Source organism: Arachis ipaensis, chromosome B02, assembly GCF_000816755.2.
Source record: "Arachis ipaensis cultivar K30076 chromosome B02, Araip1.1, whole genome shotgun sequence".
In the NCBI taxonomy this organism is placed as follows: Eukaryota; Viridiplantae; Streptophyta; class Magnoliopsida; order Fabales; family Fabaceae; genus Arachis; species Arachis ipaensis.
The window spans coordinates 100153516-100171628 of NC_029786.2; the positions used below are offsets into that span (position 1 = coordinate 100153516).

General features: G+C 30.6%; 1 protein-coding gene across 1 annotated transcript in view; it reads left to right on the forward strand.

The window, feature by feature from the left end:
- LOC107628542 (protein transport Sec1a-like) overlaps window positions 1–10975 on the forward strand; it is a 15729-nt gene extending 4754 nt beyond the window's left edge. Inside the window, exons 11-21 of the mRNA XM_016331183.2 lie at window positions 68–166; window positions 256–326; window positions 1147–1243; window positions 1574–1699; window positions 1794–1889; window positions 2553–2675; window positions 2920–3000; window positions 3834–4027; window positions 9256–9349; window positions 9439–9528; window positions 10869–10975. Coding sequence (XP_016186669.1) covers window positions 68–166; window positions 256–326; window positions 1147–1243; window positions 1574–1699; window positions 1794–1889; window positions 2553–2675; window positions 2920–3000; window positions 3834–4027; window positions 9256–9349; window positions 9439–9528; window positions 10869–10922 — 1125 coding nt within the window. The 3' untranslated portion in view covers window positions 10923–10975. The remainder of the gene's footprint in view (window positions 1–67; window positions 167–255; window positions 327–1146; window positions 1244–1573; window positions 1700–1793; window positions 1890–2552; window positions 2676–2919; window positions 3001–3833; window positions 4028–9255; window positions 9350–9438; window positions 9529–10868) is intronic.

The following is an 18113-nucleotide window of genomic DNA, read 5'->3' on the forward strand; positions in this document are numbered from 1 at the left end:
TAATTTCTAAATATTGACATATATGTATCTTATTGGCGTCCATTTTACTATTTATATTTTGTTTTAGATTCCCAGCAAATCAGGAGGCCCACCTGAGACAAAAGAGTTCATTTTAGATGAAAATGATTCAGTCTGGGCTGAACTTCGCAATACACATATAGCAGATGTATGTTTTTTTGTTCACTGTTATCAGCTTACACGCAAATATAGTTAATACGTGAAGTACCAATACTCTTTTACAAACTAAAATTTCAGGCTAGTGAAAGATTGCATGACAAGTTTACCAACTTCGTGCAAAAGAACAAAGCTGCCCAACTCCATGGAAGGTTTGCACTCACACCTTTCTCCTTCATTTATACTTTATAGTAAATTTTGGCCAATTCATAAAATACAAGGTCAAACTAAGGTCCTTATTGCCATCATTCATTTGATTCTGTCTTCCAGCTCAACTTCATTAAACGTTATCTTCTGTGTGAAAGTTATCAATTGATAGGATTATATGACGAAAGTTAGCATAGGTAATTACAAATATTACTGAATCCGCCTTTAATGGTTAATCCTTCGACAGTACAAGAATTAATTAGAGAAATGTTAAACGTGTTTTTATTTTAAATTGGATAAGTCATGAACTCATAATTAATTATCATTGGGTTTAACTGCTGAAACACCCAATCCAATGGTGATGAATGTGTGGATCAGCCTAATATATATACATAAAGTAATTATTCCTATTATTACTAATTAGATAATGCAGATTTAGACTTAAGCACTGGAAATTTATACGGGTCTGGAGTTTCAGTGATATTGGGATATTAAAGACATGCAAAACCTTAATTTAGTTCTCTCAAGTCACAATTCAAGATAACCAGCTTCTGACGAATTATAGTTCAAATGAATTGAATCGGTATTCCTCTGGTTAGAGGTACATGGGTAAACTATTTTTTGCTCGGAAAAAGGGGGATTGCAGGCCTCGGAATTACATTATAGTCTTTTTAGAGGCATCAATAAAGTTACATATCAAACCTTCTCTTATAAGCTTTCATTAGTTTTCTCCTTCTATCATTTTCACTTAATTATTTGACTATTTCTTTTAAACATGAAGCTAGTGCCACATACTTAAGTAAGTATAAATTTCATTCTCTGCAGAGATGGTAATGAATTATCTACACGTGACTTGCAAAAAATGGTTCAAGCCTTGCCTCAGTACACTGAGCAAATGGAAAAGATTTCGCTCCATGTGGAGGTTATTTTTTTACCATCTTCTATTTTAACTTTCTATTTTTATTTAATTTTATGAGAACTGCTTAGAAACAATATTTGGGTATAGCTTTAATTATAACAGTAGTGTTTAGAGGACTCAAAGGACACCCTCTATGAAAATCCATGCTGAGCGTAGTGTTAGACGACATAAGCAAAAGATTACATGATTATTCCAAGATGATGATAAAGGTTACTAATTAGCTGGGTTTAATTTTGATGCATTGAGTTTTATGCTATTAATAAATGGGAATTGAACTTTTATAAGAGAAATATTTCTTTACACGGACAATTGTTCTTGATAAATTCAATGCAGATAGCTGGAAAGATCAATACAATTATAAGAGAAAATGAGCTTCGAGATCTAGGACAATTAGAGCAAGATCTTGTATTTGGGGATGCTGGAGCAAAGGAAGTTATCAACTATCTTCTAAAAAAGCAGGTCTTTTACTGAAGGCTCAACATCATTTGTTGCTTAACATACAATAATGTACACTTCCTTAGTTTCTTTTATTTACATTTTGCACCACATGCAGGATCTAAGCCCGGAATATAAATTGCGCTTGTTGATGATTTATGCAATTGTCTATCCTGATAAGTTCGAGGGTGATAAAGCCACAAAACTAATGCAGGTCCTGTGAAAATATGCTTCTTTCATTATTCTTCAACTCCAATCTTACTTATACGGAAGTTATGGATATAACTTCCTAATAATAAGCATGAAAATCCTTCTTTCTATGCATACCTCCGAAGGTTATAATACAAGACGTTCAGTACTATGATCAGATAAATGTCCGTCTGAAGTTTAGTGGATAAAATTCATCATGGAATTGAACTTTCATGTGCGGGAGCCTAGCTTTGACCTGCTACATGTTCATGTCACATTTTTAGAACTCAGGAAATCATTTCACTTTCACACACTTATCTATGACTTGCTCTTACATAAACCCAGCTAAGTTGTCTAAGACACCAAAAAGAATAGGTTACCTCTGGATGTCACATCATTAGTTTTCTTGGTATATAAATGAAATTTGTCAAGACCAAGATGAAAAATACCAAGTGAATAAATTAAATCAGATTTTGAAGTCTGATATGTTTTATTTTTGTGGACCGTTCTGGTTTTCCAGGCAGTGTGAATTTATCAACCTGTAATTTTTGTAAGTCAAACGGAAGAAGTTACCATATACATGCCCTACAGAATTTTTTTTGACAAAAGTGTATAACTGTATATAACTTATATATAGAAGTTCAGGCTATCAAATGTCATTAAATGGTTGATTTGTGTTTGTAATCAGTTGGCAAAATTATCACCTGATGACATGAAAGTGATTAGTAATGTGCAATTACTTGCGGGATCAGCAAACAAGAAGTCGACTACCAGCAGCAGTGGTTTCTCACTCAAATTCAGTAATCAAAAGGTAATTTTGTTTACTCCCTAGGTTGAAGAATAACTCTCGCATTGATTAATGAAAAAATTATATACATCTGAGTTATTATTTTCGGATGAATGGAGTAGTCATTTTATGCTTGTGAAGAGACAATTATTCGGCTTTAAAATGTTTCTGGATGAAACTAATATTTTCATTAGAGAATGCTCCCTTGCATTCCATGTTGTAATAAAATCTCTTCACGATCAATGTGTAAACTTTTTGTATTGCATAGACAAAACAAGCAGCACGAAAAGATCGTTCTGACGAGGAAGAAGAAACATGGCAACTAGTTCGATTTTTTCCCATGATAGAGGTATGACTAAATATCATGAGAGCTCTCCCTGATTGTTTTCCATTTATGATTATTTACTAGAAAACTCCGTCACTAGAGATTACATGTTGATAACTTTAGGTAAATCTTGGATAATAATTCTTACGGTTAAATAACATCCTTCAATTTTTGTATGATATCTAAGTCTTTTGTTATTTTATTCTTGTCATTAGCCCACTCCTGTATATCATGTTAACCAAATTTCACATTTTAAGTGTAGATAAAAGATTGATTTTTAGAATTAAATTAAAATCATTCGATTCTAATAATAATTAAATAACTTTTGCCAAATTAATTTTCCTATCATGATGATAAAACTATAAAACACCGTTACTCCAAGTACTTTGCATGTTAATTTAGTTAAATTTCATAATTATGTTACATAGATGTTGACATAATTAATTTTCATCTCTGTCTTACACTCTTATTACCAAATGTATTGGTTAATTATCTGTTGCGCACCATAATGAGTATCACACTTGAAATCTGGACAAAACTAGTTTTCTCATATTTGTATTCTCTTCTCATATATATAGTGCCATTTATACCAATGAAAGCACAAAGATTCTGTGGCATATGAAAATGTAATCGTAGATGAGGCTTCCTAAGCTACGTTTTATGCATGCATTTATGTTATCACCGAATGTAAACTTCCTTATCATAATGGTGGCATTTATCCTCGAATGACCAATTAATGTGAGCCATGAAATCTTTATATTTTCCTAATAAATACTTCAATGCCATCTTCATTCAAATGTTCTTTACGTTATATGATCAATGTAAAATTGAAGTATAGATTGTACTGCGTTTGGCAGGAGATCATTGAAGATCTCAATAAGGGGCAGTTATCAAAGAGTGATTATTCATGCAAAAATGAACCAGCCCCTGTTCCCAAACAGGCTCCTGTTGGAACCAACCAACGCACCGCGGCAGCTGCAACTACTGGCGGACCCAAATCAAGGAGGACCGCAAACTGGGCACGTCGAGGATCAGACGATGGATATTCAAGGTGACATGAAATTCTTCCCTTGTGTTTAGTAAGGATAGCTTATTTTTGTTATGGATAATCAGAGTTAGGCACACCTCTAGCATATTACATACTATGAGTGTGAGTGAAAGGGTTTGATATAGAGTATCACGAGTAAATACAACTAAAATTATAAGTGCGGTAACTTTGTACAGGGTAACCGTATAGGTAGATAGGACTATATAGTAAATAGCACTCGTACAGTGAACAATAAAATAGTACTATGTCAGCAACAAAATAACACTCTTAATTTAACATGGAAAACTCCAAAATTATCGAGTGAAAAATCACGGGCCAAATTTAAAAAATATTTACTATATTTAATCATAGTTACAATATAGTGTGATCATAGTAGACACTTTTCTGGAATACTAAAAAATTTAACTAAGATCCAATATTTATTCTTCACAATATTTTTATTTTATATTATACACTCATTACAATATTTTACTTACTATAAAAAATCACACAAAGAAAACCACAAGAAGCTTTAATTTTTTATTGCTTGTGTCTTGGTGCCCTTAACTCATGCACCAAAGGCCGCCTTTTATAGTCTCCAAAACAAGTACTAAAGTGCCAGCTATCACTAACAGAAGTGCCAATTTTTTTCTAAATACGGTGTCTAACATTGTATGAAGAAAGTGACAAAAGGCAATCCACTTACGTTTCCAACAATCTCCACCTTGACTTACATTTTGCAACAGTTTTCAACTTCTACAAACATTGACTAAGTTTAAACAATGTTTAAATTTGTCAATAGACAAACTTTTAGTCATCATGTCTGTTAAGTTCTCAGCTGTAGTTATTTTTTGAATAATAACAACGTCAGTATTTATACTTTCTCTGATAAAATGAAGCCAGACGTCAATATTCTTAGTCCTTTCATGATAAACTGAATTCTTAGCAAAGTGAATAGCATTTTGACTATTGCAATATACAATTGGTACTACTACTTGATTCAATCCAAAACTATCCAAAAGACCAGACAACCAAATACCTTTTTTACAGCCTCAGTCAATGCCATATACTCAGCTTCAGTTGTAGATAATATAACTGTAGACTGCAACATCGCCTTCCAACTTCAGTTATACATCCAAGGACTGCAAAGATATAAGATGTTAATGACCTCCTTTTTATCTGAATCGCCTGCATAATTAGAATCAATATAGCCAACAATTTCACGGTTCTTCTGACCATCAAACACCAAACATACATTCGTCGAGCCTCTCAAGTATCTCATAATCCATTTCATAGCTTCCCAGTGTATCTTTTATAGGATTGCTCATAAATCTGCTGATTACGTTTACTATTTGTGAAATATCTGGTCTAATGCATACCATGACATACATGAGATTGCTAATAATACTAGAGTATGATATACGAGACATAAGCTTCACTTCCTCCTTGTTTTCAGACATTCTTTTGAGGATAACTTAAAATGGGTAGCTAACGGAGTTCCAATTGGTTTAACTTGATCCATATTGAAGCGTTGTAGTACTTTTGTAATGTAACTATGTTGTGTTAAACACAACCTACCACAATGCCTCTCCCTATGAATCTCCATTCGCAGAATTTTTTTTTACTGTACCAATCCTTCATCTTGAATTCCTTTTCCAACTGAGCTTTCCACATACTAATTTCAGCTTTATCATTTACTGCAATTAGCATATCATCAAAACACAACAACAGATAAATTCGTGAACTATCTAGAAGTTCCTTAGAGTAGATGCAATTATCATATTGATTTCTGTTATAACCAATACTAATCATAAAAGCATCAAACCTCTTGTTCCATTGTTTAGGGGATTGCTTCAAATTGTACAATGACTTCTTCACCAAGAAAACATTATCTTTTTTCTCAAGATCTATAAATCCTTCTAGCGGACTCATGTAGATTGTTACCTCTAACTTACCATGTAAGAAAGTCGTTTTACATCAAACCGTTCAAACTATAAGTCAAACGTACTTACAGTAGCTAATATGCCTCGAACAGAGCTATTTTTAGCAACATGAGAGAATATTTAATTGAAGTGGATACCCTCCTTCTGAATATAGCATTTTGCTACTAGTCTTGCCTTGGACCTGGGAGGTTTAATACCTGGAATACCTTTCTTTCTTTTGAAGACCCATTTGCATCTAATCCCCTTTTTTTCCCTTTGGAAGTTCCACCAACTTCCACATCTGATCTTTGTGAAGAGATTCAATCCCTCTTTTTGATGCATCGTGCACGTTCTAGAAGTGTTCTACTCATACGCTCTGCAACTCCATTCTGCTGTGATGTACAGTATGGTGCGTCACTATATTAGTATTTCTGGAGAACTCTGCAAATTCTTGACTGCAAAATCCTCTACCATTGTCGGTTCTTAATCTCTTAACTAGCCGTCCAGTTTGCTTCTCAACCATGGCCTTCCATTGCTTGAATTTGCCAAACACTTTATCTTTTTTCTTCAAGAAAAAAACCTAGACCTTTCTGGAATAATCATCGATCAATGTGAGAAAATAATGAGCTCCACCTAGTGAGTTGATTGGGGCAGGACCCCAAACGTTTGAGTGGACACACTCCAATATCCCTTTGTTATTATGTTTACCAGAGTTGAACTTTACTCGTTTCTATTTTTCAAAGACATAGTTTTCACAAAAACCAAGTTTACAACTCTTCTAATCCTTTCAGCAAGTCTTTGCTAACAAGTATAGACATTTCTTTCTCACTCATATGACCAAGTCTCATATGCCACAGTCGTGTAGCATCATTATCACCTTTCTCTAAGGATACGACAACAACATTTTCACTAACTGTGCTCTTTTGCAAAAGATAGATCCCACCATGAAGCTTTTCTTTGATCACCGCCATTGAGCCGTTCAATACCTTCAAAAAATCACCTTCATAAGTGAATTTGTAATTTTTTTTGACAAAGACACTCAAGGAAATCAGATTTCTATCTAGTTCTTTTACCATCTTCTGATCCGATTCGTACCTCTCCTTCATCTATAACTAGAATTAGTCTGTTATCTCCCATTCTTTCCTATTTTTGTAGGAAGTAAAAAGATCTTTGCTAGGTGTCATGTGAAAAGATGTTCCAGAATCCATAATCTACTCGTCTCTGTAGTTGCCAGTAAATATGGTTAGAGAGAAACCAGTGTCACTGTCATCAAAACTCTCAATTATTAAGTTGGCAGAATTTCCTAATTTCTTCGTCCTTTATGGACAATTTCTTCTAATGTATTTTGGCTACTGGTAATGGAAGCACTTAACATACTTGTGCTTCCTAGACTTTGATCCTCTCTTACTCGAGCTTGTAGATCCTCTTTCTTTACTACATCCTCTTGTCACAAATAATCCATCTGCGGGTGATTTAACCGTGGATCCAGATATTAATTTCTGATGTTTTTTTGTCATCAGTGCATCTTTGACATTTTGCACTGTGATTTCGAATCTATCATCTAGCATGATATCACAGAAATTATCGCACGAGGAAGGTAGTGACGTCAATAGGATTATAGCTTGATAAACATCTTCTACTGTTACTCCGGATGTTCCAACATTGGATATCATTTTGTTGGAGTCATCTATATGCTCTGGGATCATCTTGTTTCCAGTATACTTGAAGGTGTACAACTGTTTCTGTTGATACAACTTGTTGGATGAGGTCTTTATAGAATATTTATTCTCTAAAGCCTTCCATAAGGAATCAACAGTTGTTTCTTTCATAACCTCTTACAAGACATTGTCTGCAAAACTTAGTCGTATAATACTCTCTGCTTTAGCCATTGCCTCTTTCTTTCTTTTTTTCAGAAAACAACGCTGGCAATTTACTTTCACCTTGTAGTGCATTTACTATACCGTAATGGCCAAGTAGAGACTCCATCTTCAACTTTCATAAGCTTAAATCATTTGAACGGTCAAATTTCTCTCTTTCAAATTTTGGTACCAACATCTTGGATATGAAACCAAAAATAATTCTCTAATAACAAAGAACAACTCTTTTTCTGACGTAAAAAATAAGACAGTGCTATAACCGTAGAGCATACTAAGATGGAACTTTATCTTAAGACTAAGTGACTCTGGTACCACTTGTTATAAGTACTAATGAGTACTAGAGAGTCTACCTATAATTCAGTATTTATTCCTCACAATAATATGATTTTATATTTCACACTCTTTACAATATTACACTTACTATAAAATATCACACTAAAACCACAAAAAGCTTTTATTATTGATACTGTTTTGATGCCCTTAACTCATGCACCAAAGGCCTCTTTTTATAGGCTTCAAAACAAGTACTATAACGCCAGCTATCACCAACTTAAAGTGCCAAATTTCTTCTAAGTACGATGCCTAACTTTCTTTGAATTTTCCTTTATTTGGTGGCCAACATTGTTTGAAAAAAATGGCAAAAGGCAAGCCACTTACGTTTCCAACAAATTTTTTCCCAAAAAAAATATTTGCTAACATCTGGGTTCGTTAGGTTTTAAGTTTGCCAAGCAGAACAAATATCTTAGTTTATACTTATGAAAAGCATCAATTCTCCTCCTAAAAATAATATCAAACCCATTTAACGTGTATCATAGCAGAAAATATAGAAACAAAAAGTAAAAGAGAAAGCAATTGTATTGAGCAAATTATATACGCTTTTCTTTTTCAAATAAACTAGATTTAGATCATCATTGTAGCGCAAGGAACAAAATTCGAGTAATATATTTTTCCTTTTATAAAAAGAAATAATTGAATCGTTCCGATCCTCTTGACAAACAAATATGTTAGCATCATATAGAAACAATTTGTAGTTTGTAATGAGTGACATGAAAGTGGACAGAAAATTCACAAGATATTTTGTAATAACAGCTATATATTTGAGTGAAATTGTAATTATTATCTTAAAATTGATGTTTAAGTATTGTTTATTTTTTCTTAATCTATTATTTAATCAACATAAAAAGTTAAATTAAATATAGAGAAATATTAATCTCATTGCATAGAATGAGAGCAAGATATTTTTGTTAGCTAAGATACGAGAAAAAAAAAAAGGGAAAGAAAATGATTTAAAATATTAAAGTAAACTGCATTTTACTCGTGAAGCCTTTCATTTCCCTCTTTTCACCTCCTAGCATACCCTTAACACAAATTTGTTTATTTAAAGAAAATGAATTGTACTTTGATATGAATTTGTATCAACCCTCAACTTATAGCTTTCCTGTTTCTTTTATAGTGACTCCACTTTGAAGAACACCGGCGGTGCTGATTTCAAGAAGATGGGAAAGCGAATCTTTGTGTTTATGATTGGTGGAGCTACTCGATCTGAGGTAGAATACGATCGGGTACTTCTGTAAATATCTATGGGATTTTGCAATTTTGCAATATCAGCTAATGAAACTATTCTGTTAATTTTCAGCTACGAGTTTGCCACAAGTTGACAACAAAACTCAAAAGAGAAATAATCTTAGGTACTTCTTGCATGGATGATCCTCCACAATATCTTACGGTAATAATAACCCTTCTTAATCACTTTCTGCAAATTCTCCCACATAGTGTAATTGCTCAAGAGCTTTAATCACTTATGCTTGGTTGGGTGTCATTAAGTTCATAAAAAAAATCTTTTTTTATTTTTTAGTATGTTTGGTAAATTTTTAATAATAAAAATAAAAATATTAAAAAAATAAAAAATATTTTTTTTGAAAAGCTACCATTTATATTCTTTTTTTAAAAGATCTTTTTTTTAAAAAAAAATATTTTTCACGTAATAAATAAACAAAAAAGTACTTTTATATGGTTATATCCAAATATAATTGATAAATAAAAAAATTTTTTACATGAGTTATCCAAACATAAAATTATTTTACTTTTCTATAAAATCTTTTAAAAAAAGATAACTTAAAAAATGATATTTTTTTAGAAGCTCCCCAAATAAGTCCAATCTTTAAAGGGTATCATTTAATGTGTATGTGTTATCAATAAAATGAAGTGAAAGACTATTGTGTGAATTTTGTAGAAATTCTTTCCTTCTCAAGGATTTTTTTTTTTCTCTACACACTTCTCTTACTAATATATATTTCTTTTCAAATAAATCCTACATCTACATCTAAATGTTAAAAAGAATAAAAATGTAGAGGTTACTTTTTGAGGTGTACATTATATTTTTATCTTCAAACTATTTAGTAAATTAGAACATAATAATATAAATATGGCTTAATTTATATATTCCTTTTATTTGAAAATACAAATTATTCTAACATTAATTTATTTATATAGACAACGGTCAATAACTTGATTATAATATCACTCTTAGGTACTATATTTTTGAAATAGAGTAATACAAATAAAATCTGTACACAAGTAAAGAGTGGAACATACAATTGTATATGGCCTTTCAAACTAACCCACAAATTTTACATGGTGATTTATTGAAAAATTAATCAATTTTTAAAATGGAGGGGGTATCTTTTTAACGTTTATGACTTTGATTTCCTCTTTCTAGCAACTTTTATAGAATTGACCTTCACTTGCTAACGTTAATGGCTTACTTAAGCCGCTAAATAGAAGGAGGATATTTCATATTCGAAACTCCTATGTAAATAACCAGTTTTACTTTTATGTAATAGTGACATAAATCCAAAAACAAGATGTGTTTTTTGCGTTTTATATAACGATTTTTCATTTTTGTGGTTACATTGTATTACAAACTTAACATTTTACAGTTCTTTTTGGGTGCAGTCATAAAAAATAGTTGTTTACAAAACATTTATCTTTCATATTTATTTGGTGTCTCCTTGGGTTCTCTTGTTGGTTAATTTTCATTTTTCTAATTGTGGTGAAATGTTACAGAAACTGAAGCTATTGTTAGAGGATATTCCTACACTGAATGGTCTCGGGATATAAGTAAATAAGTAATTATCTATGAAGATTGCTGGCAGGAGGTTAAAACAGTTTGGCTATACTTTTGTATCCCTAAACTTATAGATAGCTAGTGACCTAGCTAGTGTATGTCCTCATGTCAAAGGCACCCAAGTTTTATCTTATTTATTTTTTTACCTTATACAAACTTTACCTCCCACCACTTGGTATATATATATATTTGATGACGATATTAATAAATTCAAATTAGTTACATACTGGTGTTATATGTAAAGAATACAATTCATCATCTGCCCTGATACATAAGCTCCTTAATAATTGTATTGATGAGTAGTACAATGTACTTAAACCCATTATTAGCAGGTTTGAGCTAATTTTGTAAAGAATCAATAAGCTCTGGATAGTTGTTATGCATATACCTCTTGTTGATAAGTGATGTTATTTTCCGCAAATTAATATTCTCTTCTTTTTTACTATATATATCGCATCATGATTTGATTTTCGACACAAGTGCATTTAGAGAATTTTGCTTTTTGGCCTCTTATGTGCTTGTGTGGCATTAAACCTTGACAGTAAGTTTTTCTTAACAATTGGTTACTTATTTTAGTTACAACTGTGTATGAACCGTGCTGAGTACGGAAAAATTTATAAAAATAAAATAAAAATTATATGATTAGATATTAAAAAAAAAACACAATAATTATTATTTTAAAAAATTTATAAAATTATGATCAAAATCAAAGTTTAACTTAAAAAAGTGAGTAATAATCATTTTATACTTTTTTAAAGTAAAATAATTATACATTGATACAGAATTTAAAATAAAATTAAAATATTTACTTTAGAATTCTATTTTTTTAAAGACTTCTCTATAAACAATATTAATAGTTGAATTTGCAGACATTCCTACGTGATTTATAAGTAAAATTTTTAAACTTCTCTTACTCTTAATTCTTGAAAGTGCTATATATAGTTGGTCGTGTGTAAAAACTGGTTTGGGCAAGTACAATCTAACATGAGATAAAGTTTTTCCTTGAGATTTATTAATTGTCATGGTTGGAAACTGTTTTCGTTGGAATCTAACTGGGATGGTTTCATTTGTTAGTACCATATTCATTCTTAGAATCAAAGCAATATGAGCAACATTGTTACCCATTAAGACTTCACATTCTATGACATGATTTCCAAACTTCCTAACTTGTAGCTTTGTACCATTACAAAGACCACTGGATTAGTCAATATTCCTCAGTAACATCACAAGAAAACCAACCTTAAGTATTAATTTATGTGGAGACAAACCAGAGCAATTTATGCTATTCAGTTCAGGACTATAGAGATCTAGTTGGCTCTCCATATTCCCTTCATCCATACAAATCGAATCTGAACTGAGATATAATTTTTTTCTTCCAGGAATGATAGCCATCAGATGGTTGTTGACAGCTTTAACAATGTCCAGCGTGGGAGCCAGTATAGTTATTGCTTTGAAAAAATTCTTTCAGGACATGTTATCCAAAATATTTGGATAAGAAAAATGAACCAACTCATCAAATATCTGGTCCGAAGAAGGAATAATAATATCTTCTGGAAGACATATCTCAGATTCACCATCCATATTGTTACCTATTAGACCATCACCAACTTTCAATAACCACTCACCAAATTGCTCTGTCTCATCTTGATCTGAAGCAGTCGTCCCTACAGAGAGTCTCATGTTTTTTGTTAGTTTGAGCACCTGACAAAACTTTTAAAGGTAAGACGAATTCACGGTTAAGATATCTTGTCTCGATCCTCGTAGAATGACAGGAAGAAATTGTTTAAAGTCTCCACCTAGTACAACCACTTTTCCTCTAAAGAGCAAATCTTTGTTATATGTTAGAGAAAATCTCATGATATCACCCAAGTATTTAGCAAGCGCTTCATAGCAATACCTACTAACCATTGGAGTCTCATCCCAAATTATAAGTTTGGCTTTCAACATCAGAATTGTTTGAGGGGAACCAGGTTTGATGTTACATACAGAATCCTCAGTTATATTCAATGGTATTTTGAACCTTGAGTGTATCGTTCTTCCATTGGGAAGAAGTAAAGATGCAATACCACTTGAAGCAATGTTTAACACAATATCACCCCTTGAGCGAATCTCAACAGACATAAGGTTCTAGAGAAATGTTTTCCCAGTACTCTCATGATCATATACAAAGAAAAAGCCCTTTCATCACAATATATAGCTGTAACAATTTTATCGAATGCATATTTCTACTCAGGTGTTGCGATGGCTAACATGTCTGAGGCGTTTTTCTTTAAATAATCCCTATTAAAGTTTAGCTCTTCCCTGATAACCCTTTCGGTTAACAAAGAACTACAAACTTCAGTTGCTAAAGGCATAGGAGGATAGTCTTTCAAGGTTTTATCATAGGAATGTAAGATCTTGTCTATATCCATTAAGCATAACTGCTTAATCTCATCATCTGACATAGTTAACTCTACATATTATACGATACTATAAAAATTTAATCAAACTAAAAATGATCAATAATGAAGAACTTTTATAATTGCAATTAATAAAAACTCACCCCTCATGTTCATCATGGTTCTCTGTTGATACAAAATATCATCTGAGAGTTCATGCTAACATCTATTTCAGACATGTTCTGGTCTTGAGATATTGTTGGATGTTAATAGAATGACAAATAACCTCCTAACATATGATCCTGAGACCCATGAGCTTGCTTCCTTAATTGCATCCATGAATTCTCTGTCATCTTGCAAGAGTCTAAGGGTGAAGCATGTATCTCTATACGTAGCATAAATTGTTCCTCCTACTGTTCTTATATCTCAAAAATTCATACATCCTCTTTGAGTATTCAAGAGAAGTCGTTGGTAATATTCTTCGGTATTTGCTGCAAAAATCTTGGTTAAAACCCCACTTTTAAGTTGCTAAATGGATTAGGCTATGCGATTTCAATTATTATGATGACAATCATGCATGAGAATTAAGTCTTATTTAGAAAAAGGGTTATGATTAATGACAAACATGCATATGTGTTAGTCATGCTCTTATTATGTTTCTCTCTTTTTTTCTCTCCATATACATCTTTGTTTAATGTGATTGATTTAGTCTAGAATTTTGAATGTTAAATCAGTGGAGGCTATACTGCTTGGTTTCCAATAGTCAACACTACCTGGAGATGCTTGGCACAAACTTTTCTAATACAAACCTCTCTTGTTAGTTGTCACCCATATGGAATTAGGAAATTTAAGTCTTTAAGATGAGAATAATAAACAAAGAAGAAATAATCTGATTCTCAATTTTGTTGTGATGTGCGTATTATTTTTTATCAAAGATATACATTATGCTTTTTGTAGGATGTGAAAGCAAGAGTGACTCAAACTTTGTTGTTTTTGGTCGGCATAAACTCTTATATCCAATCTGCATTATTTAGTGATTATGTATCTTGGCATTAGTGCATGTCTTTGCAAGTTAAAATTTATAATTTTATATAACTGCGTATGAAAATCTTGCTAAAAATGTCCAAACCCCTCTTTTTATTGGCCAAATACAATATGAGCTATATATTAAATTTGTTTTTGACTGCAGAATCTTTTTTTTATGATGAAAAGCTTATATTTTTTTGCAGGAAAATACAGAACTGGATTTTGTTTTTATTCTATTTTTAAATGAATAGTCCCAAGAAAAGCAAAAACTGTTGAGGTTGAAATTATGACAATTATGAGGGTGAGGATCATACAAATGTGGGACTAAGTGTATGAAAACAAAGAAATAATTATGTGTATGAATAAAATTAGAAGTACCTGCTCATTCATTAACACCATTTCAATGGAGCTAATGGATTTGGAGTCTTTGAATCTCGGTAAAGACCAAAGTCTGGTTACTTTGACATGAATCTTCCAATATTCTTTTGGCGGTGCAATCATCTCCAACAAATCATATTGCCTAACCATTTTTTCTCTAGTAAAAAAAATAAAAACAAACGTAAATTCTAGCAAGTACGTATGGTAAGATTGTAGGACCACACCTTTTAGAATTTTATAGCAACTAAGAAGAGGTATATTTTTGAGTAAATCATTTTAAAATTGGAGTGCATCAAAAATCACATATCCTCCATAATTCAAAAGAAGAAAAAATCTGTCTTGATGATTTAAAAAACGAAAAAAGATTTGAGTTGAAAATAAAACACTTATTCTAAATCATAAATAATGACAAATCAAAATGTACTGAGTAAAAAAAAAGGTATGAAAATAAGATTTGAATTCATGCCTTCCTTGCAGCAGCTCACCTCCATCAGTTACAGATAGAGAGCATTCTAATGAGACGGCGATCTGAACGACACAACATCCGTGAAAGTCTCTTATTGCCAATCCACTATCTAACCTCTCTGGTCACCCTAGCATCTCCGATCGTCGTCGACCTCCTCGCCGGCACAACCCCGTCATCATCCCGTTGTCGTATGAGCAACCAGTCTTCTCGTCTTCGCTGTTCTGAAGTTACCAGTGCCAAGCCGCCATTCTCCATTGCTGGCGTATATGCTTGCTTGCTTGCTGGGAGAGAGAAGACCCAAAAAGACTAAAAGAGGACTTTGGGTGCGGGTTGAAATTAATTGTATGAGATCCGGATAGGTTTTCTATCTGTCCAACTTGTAATCGGGATTAGTCTCCGTAGGTCCATATTTTATTAAGATACAATGGAGGCAAGCAAGTCGACATGATGTGGACCCTACTTTTTTATTCCCTTTTTATCACCATTCACAAAGTCTTTGCTTTGTTTGATTGTTGTATAAATTATAGATCCACATTGGGCCGTTTAAAAAATTAATTTATTTTGCTTACGTTTTAGAATGAGCTTAATTAATAATTTGTTATATAAAATTAGTTTATATTTTTAATAAATCAAATCTAATGATGATATTAGTTAATAATACATAGAATAATTCCGTTTAGAATGAATAAAATATTGCTTTATATTACTTTTGCTTACGGAAATATAAAACTTAAAACTTAACCATTCATGGAATATAAAAGACTAAGGAAATAAGGTGATTTATAAATTATCTTTAATTTATATATAATATAATTAAATTTAATGAATTCAATTAGAATAAACAATAAATTATTTATTTTATTTCAGACTTTATAAATGAATAAACCAATTAACTAATATAAGGAATTACAATTAATGTAGTAAAATTAATCAAGTATTATATACTATAATAAATTACATTCATATTTAAATATCTAATCAAATCAACTAGTTGATATAATTAAGTCATTGTAATAAATTGAATTAAATGAGTTAAAATAATTAAATCAGGAAACACTCTCCAGAACATGCCACGTCAGCTCCATCATTAAGTGCAGAAATTTGATTTTTATATAATAGAACAAGTGTATTAACCCGTGCCATGCACGTAATAAGATTGAAATTATAATTTTAAATTATTTTGTTAAGATTAATTTAAATTATAATAATTTAATTAATAAAAATATAACATGTTATGTATTATTTGTTTTTTCTTAAGCTAGTGTTAAATATATTAACTCTAAAATAGTTATTAATTGGTTTTAGTAATCTATTTTCTTCAATAAATCAAACATATATACACAATGTGACCATAAATAACTTAATAATACTTAGACCCACCAACAAATTTTTATATGTTGTTTTACTGTCAAGTAAGAACATATCAAAATTAGCTCAAAATAAATAATAAATTATTAGAGAATTCTAATGTACAAAATTCTCTAATAAATAATAAATAATTTAAATCTACTAAAAAACAACTCAACACTTTTCTTTGATGCCTGCAAAATATATACATGAAATAATATTATATCAATGTTAGTATACAATTTTACAATCATCGACCGTATTTACTATACATGACTCCTTCTTAAAGGTTATTTTACAAACATGTGCAGTCGGAAGATAAATTATTGGACTTTATTTTATTTTTCTAAATTATTATAATTATGCATTATTTATTAAATGCTAATTGTAATATTTTAATATAATTATTAATAAAGATATTTTTCTAAAATAAATTTAGAAGAGAGAATAGTGCTTTCATTTTGGAGGAAAAATGAATTCATGAGGAATTGACACCTCACTTTTATTAGTTGATAATGTATTAAATATTGATTTTATATAATTATAATAAAAATATTTCTCTAAATTAGTATAATCATGCATTATTCGTTAAATGTTAATTGTAATATAATTATAATAAATATATTTTTCTAAAATAAATTTAGAAAAAAATAGTGATTTTATTTTAGAGAAAAAATGAATTCATGAGGAATTAACACCTCACTTTTATTAGTTGGAAAAAAATTCAGTTTTAGTATATTTTATCATTATTATACATTTTTCTCTAATCATATATCCACTGTTGTCTTTTCTTTGTTTCAGCATTTTAAACTTGGGTTTAACTTCTTGTAGTTCTCACTTCTCAGTCATTTTATTAGATGTAGTTGATAACTATTAAAATTTTTCGATTAATATAGGAGAAAAATATATTATATGATAGAATTAATATGAGTATATTTTATTATTAAATACACAAAGTTAATATAAAATAAAATTATACATAAAAAAGCAAAGAAAATAAAATTAAAATAGCAAAAGTGATAAAAAAATTATTTTTATAATTTTATTTTGTCATTTTTATGTATAGAAGATTAGAAAATAGTAAATTTTTAACTAAATTAATTTATATTTGTTGTATTCAATTTAAATAAGTAATAAATTATCTTATTTTAATTTATTCCTTAAATTTATATATCATAAAATTAAAACAAATAATTAATATACATAATTTTAAATTATGTGATACTTAAATATCTATTCAAATCAATTAGTTGATATGATTAATTCATCATAATGAATTGTCTTTAATGAGTTAAACAAAATAAAGCAGAAGCACACTACGTTGATTCTATCACTAAAGGTAAAAATTCGATTTTCATATAATAGAATAGATAGAATAGATAATATAATAGACGGCGAGAAAGAGAAAGATAAACATTTTAGATCCTAAGTTGTTTTATTTGGATGTTGTAACGTGGGTATCACATTATTTTATTTATTCACCCTATGGACCCTTTTGTAACTTTATTTTAGTATCAATAGAATTTCACTACCTTTGAGTACTAATTAAAATTCAAAATGAAACTGAAAAAAAAAGTAAAGAGTATAAA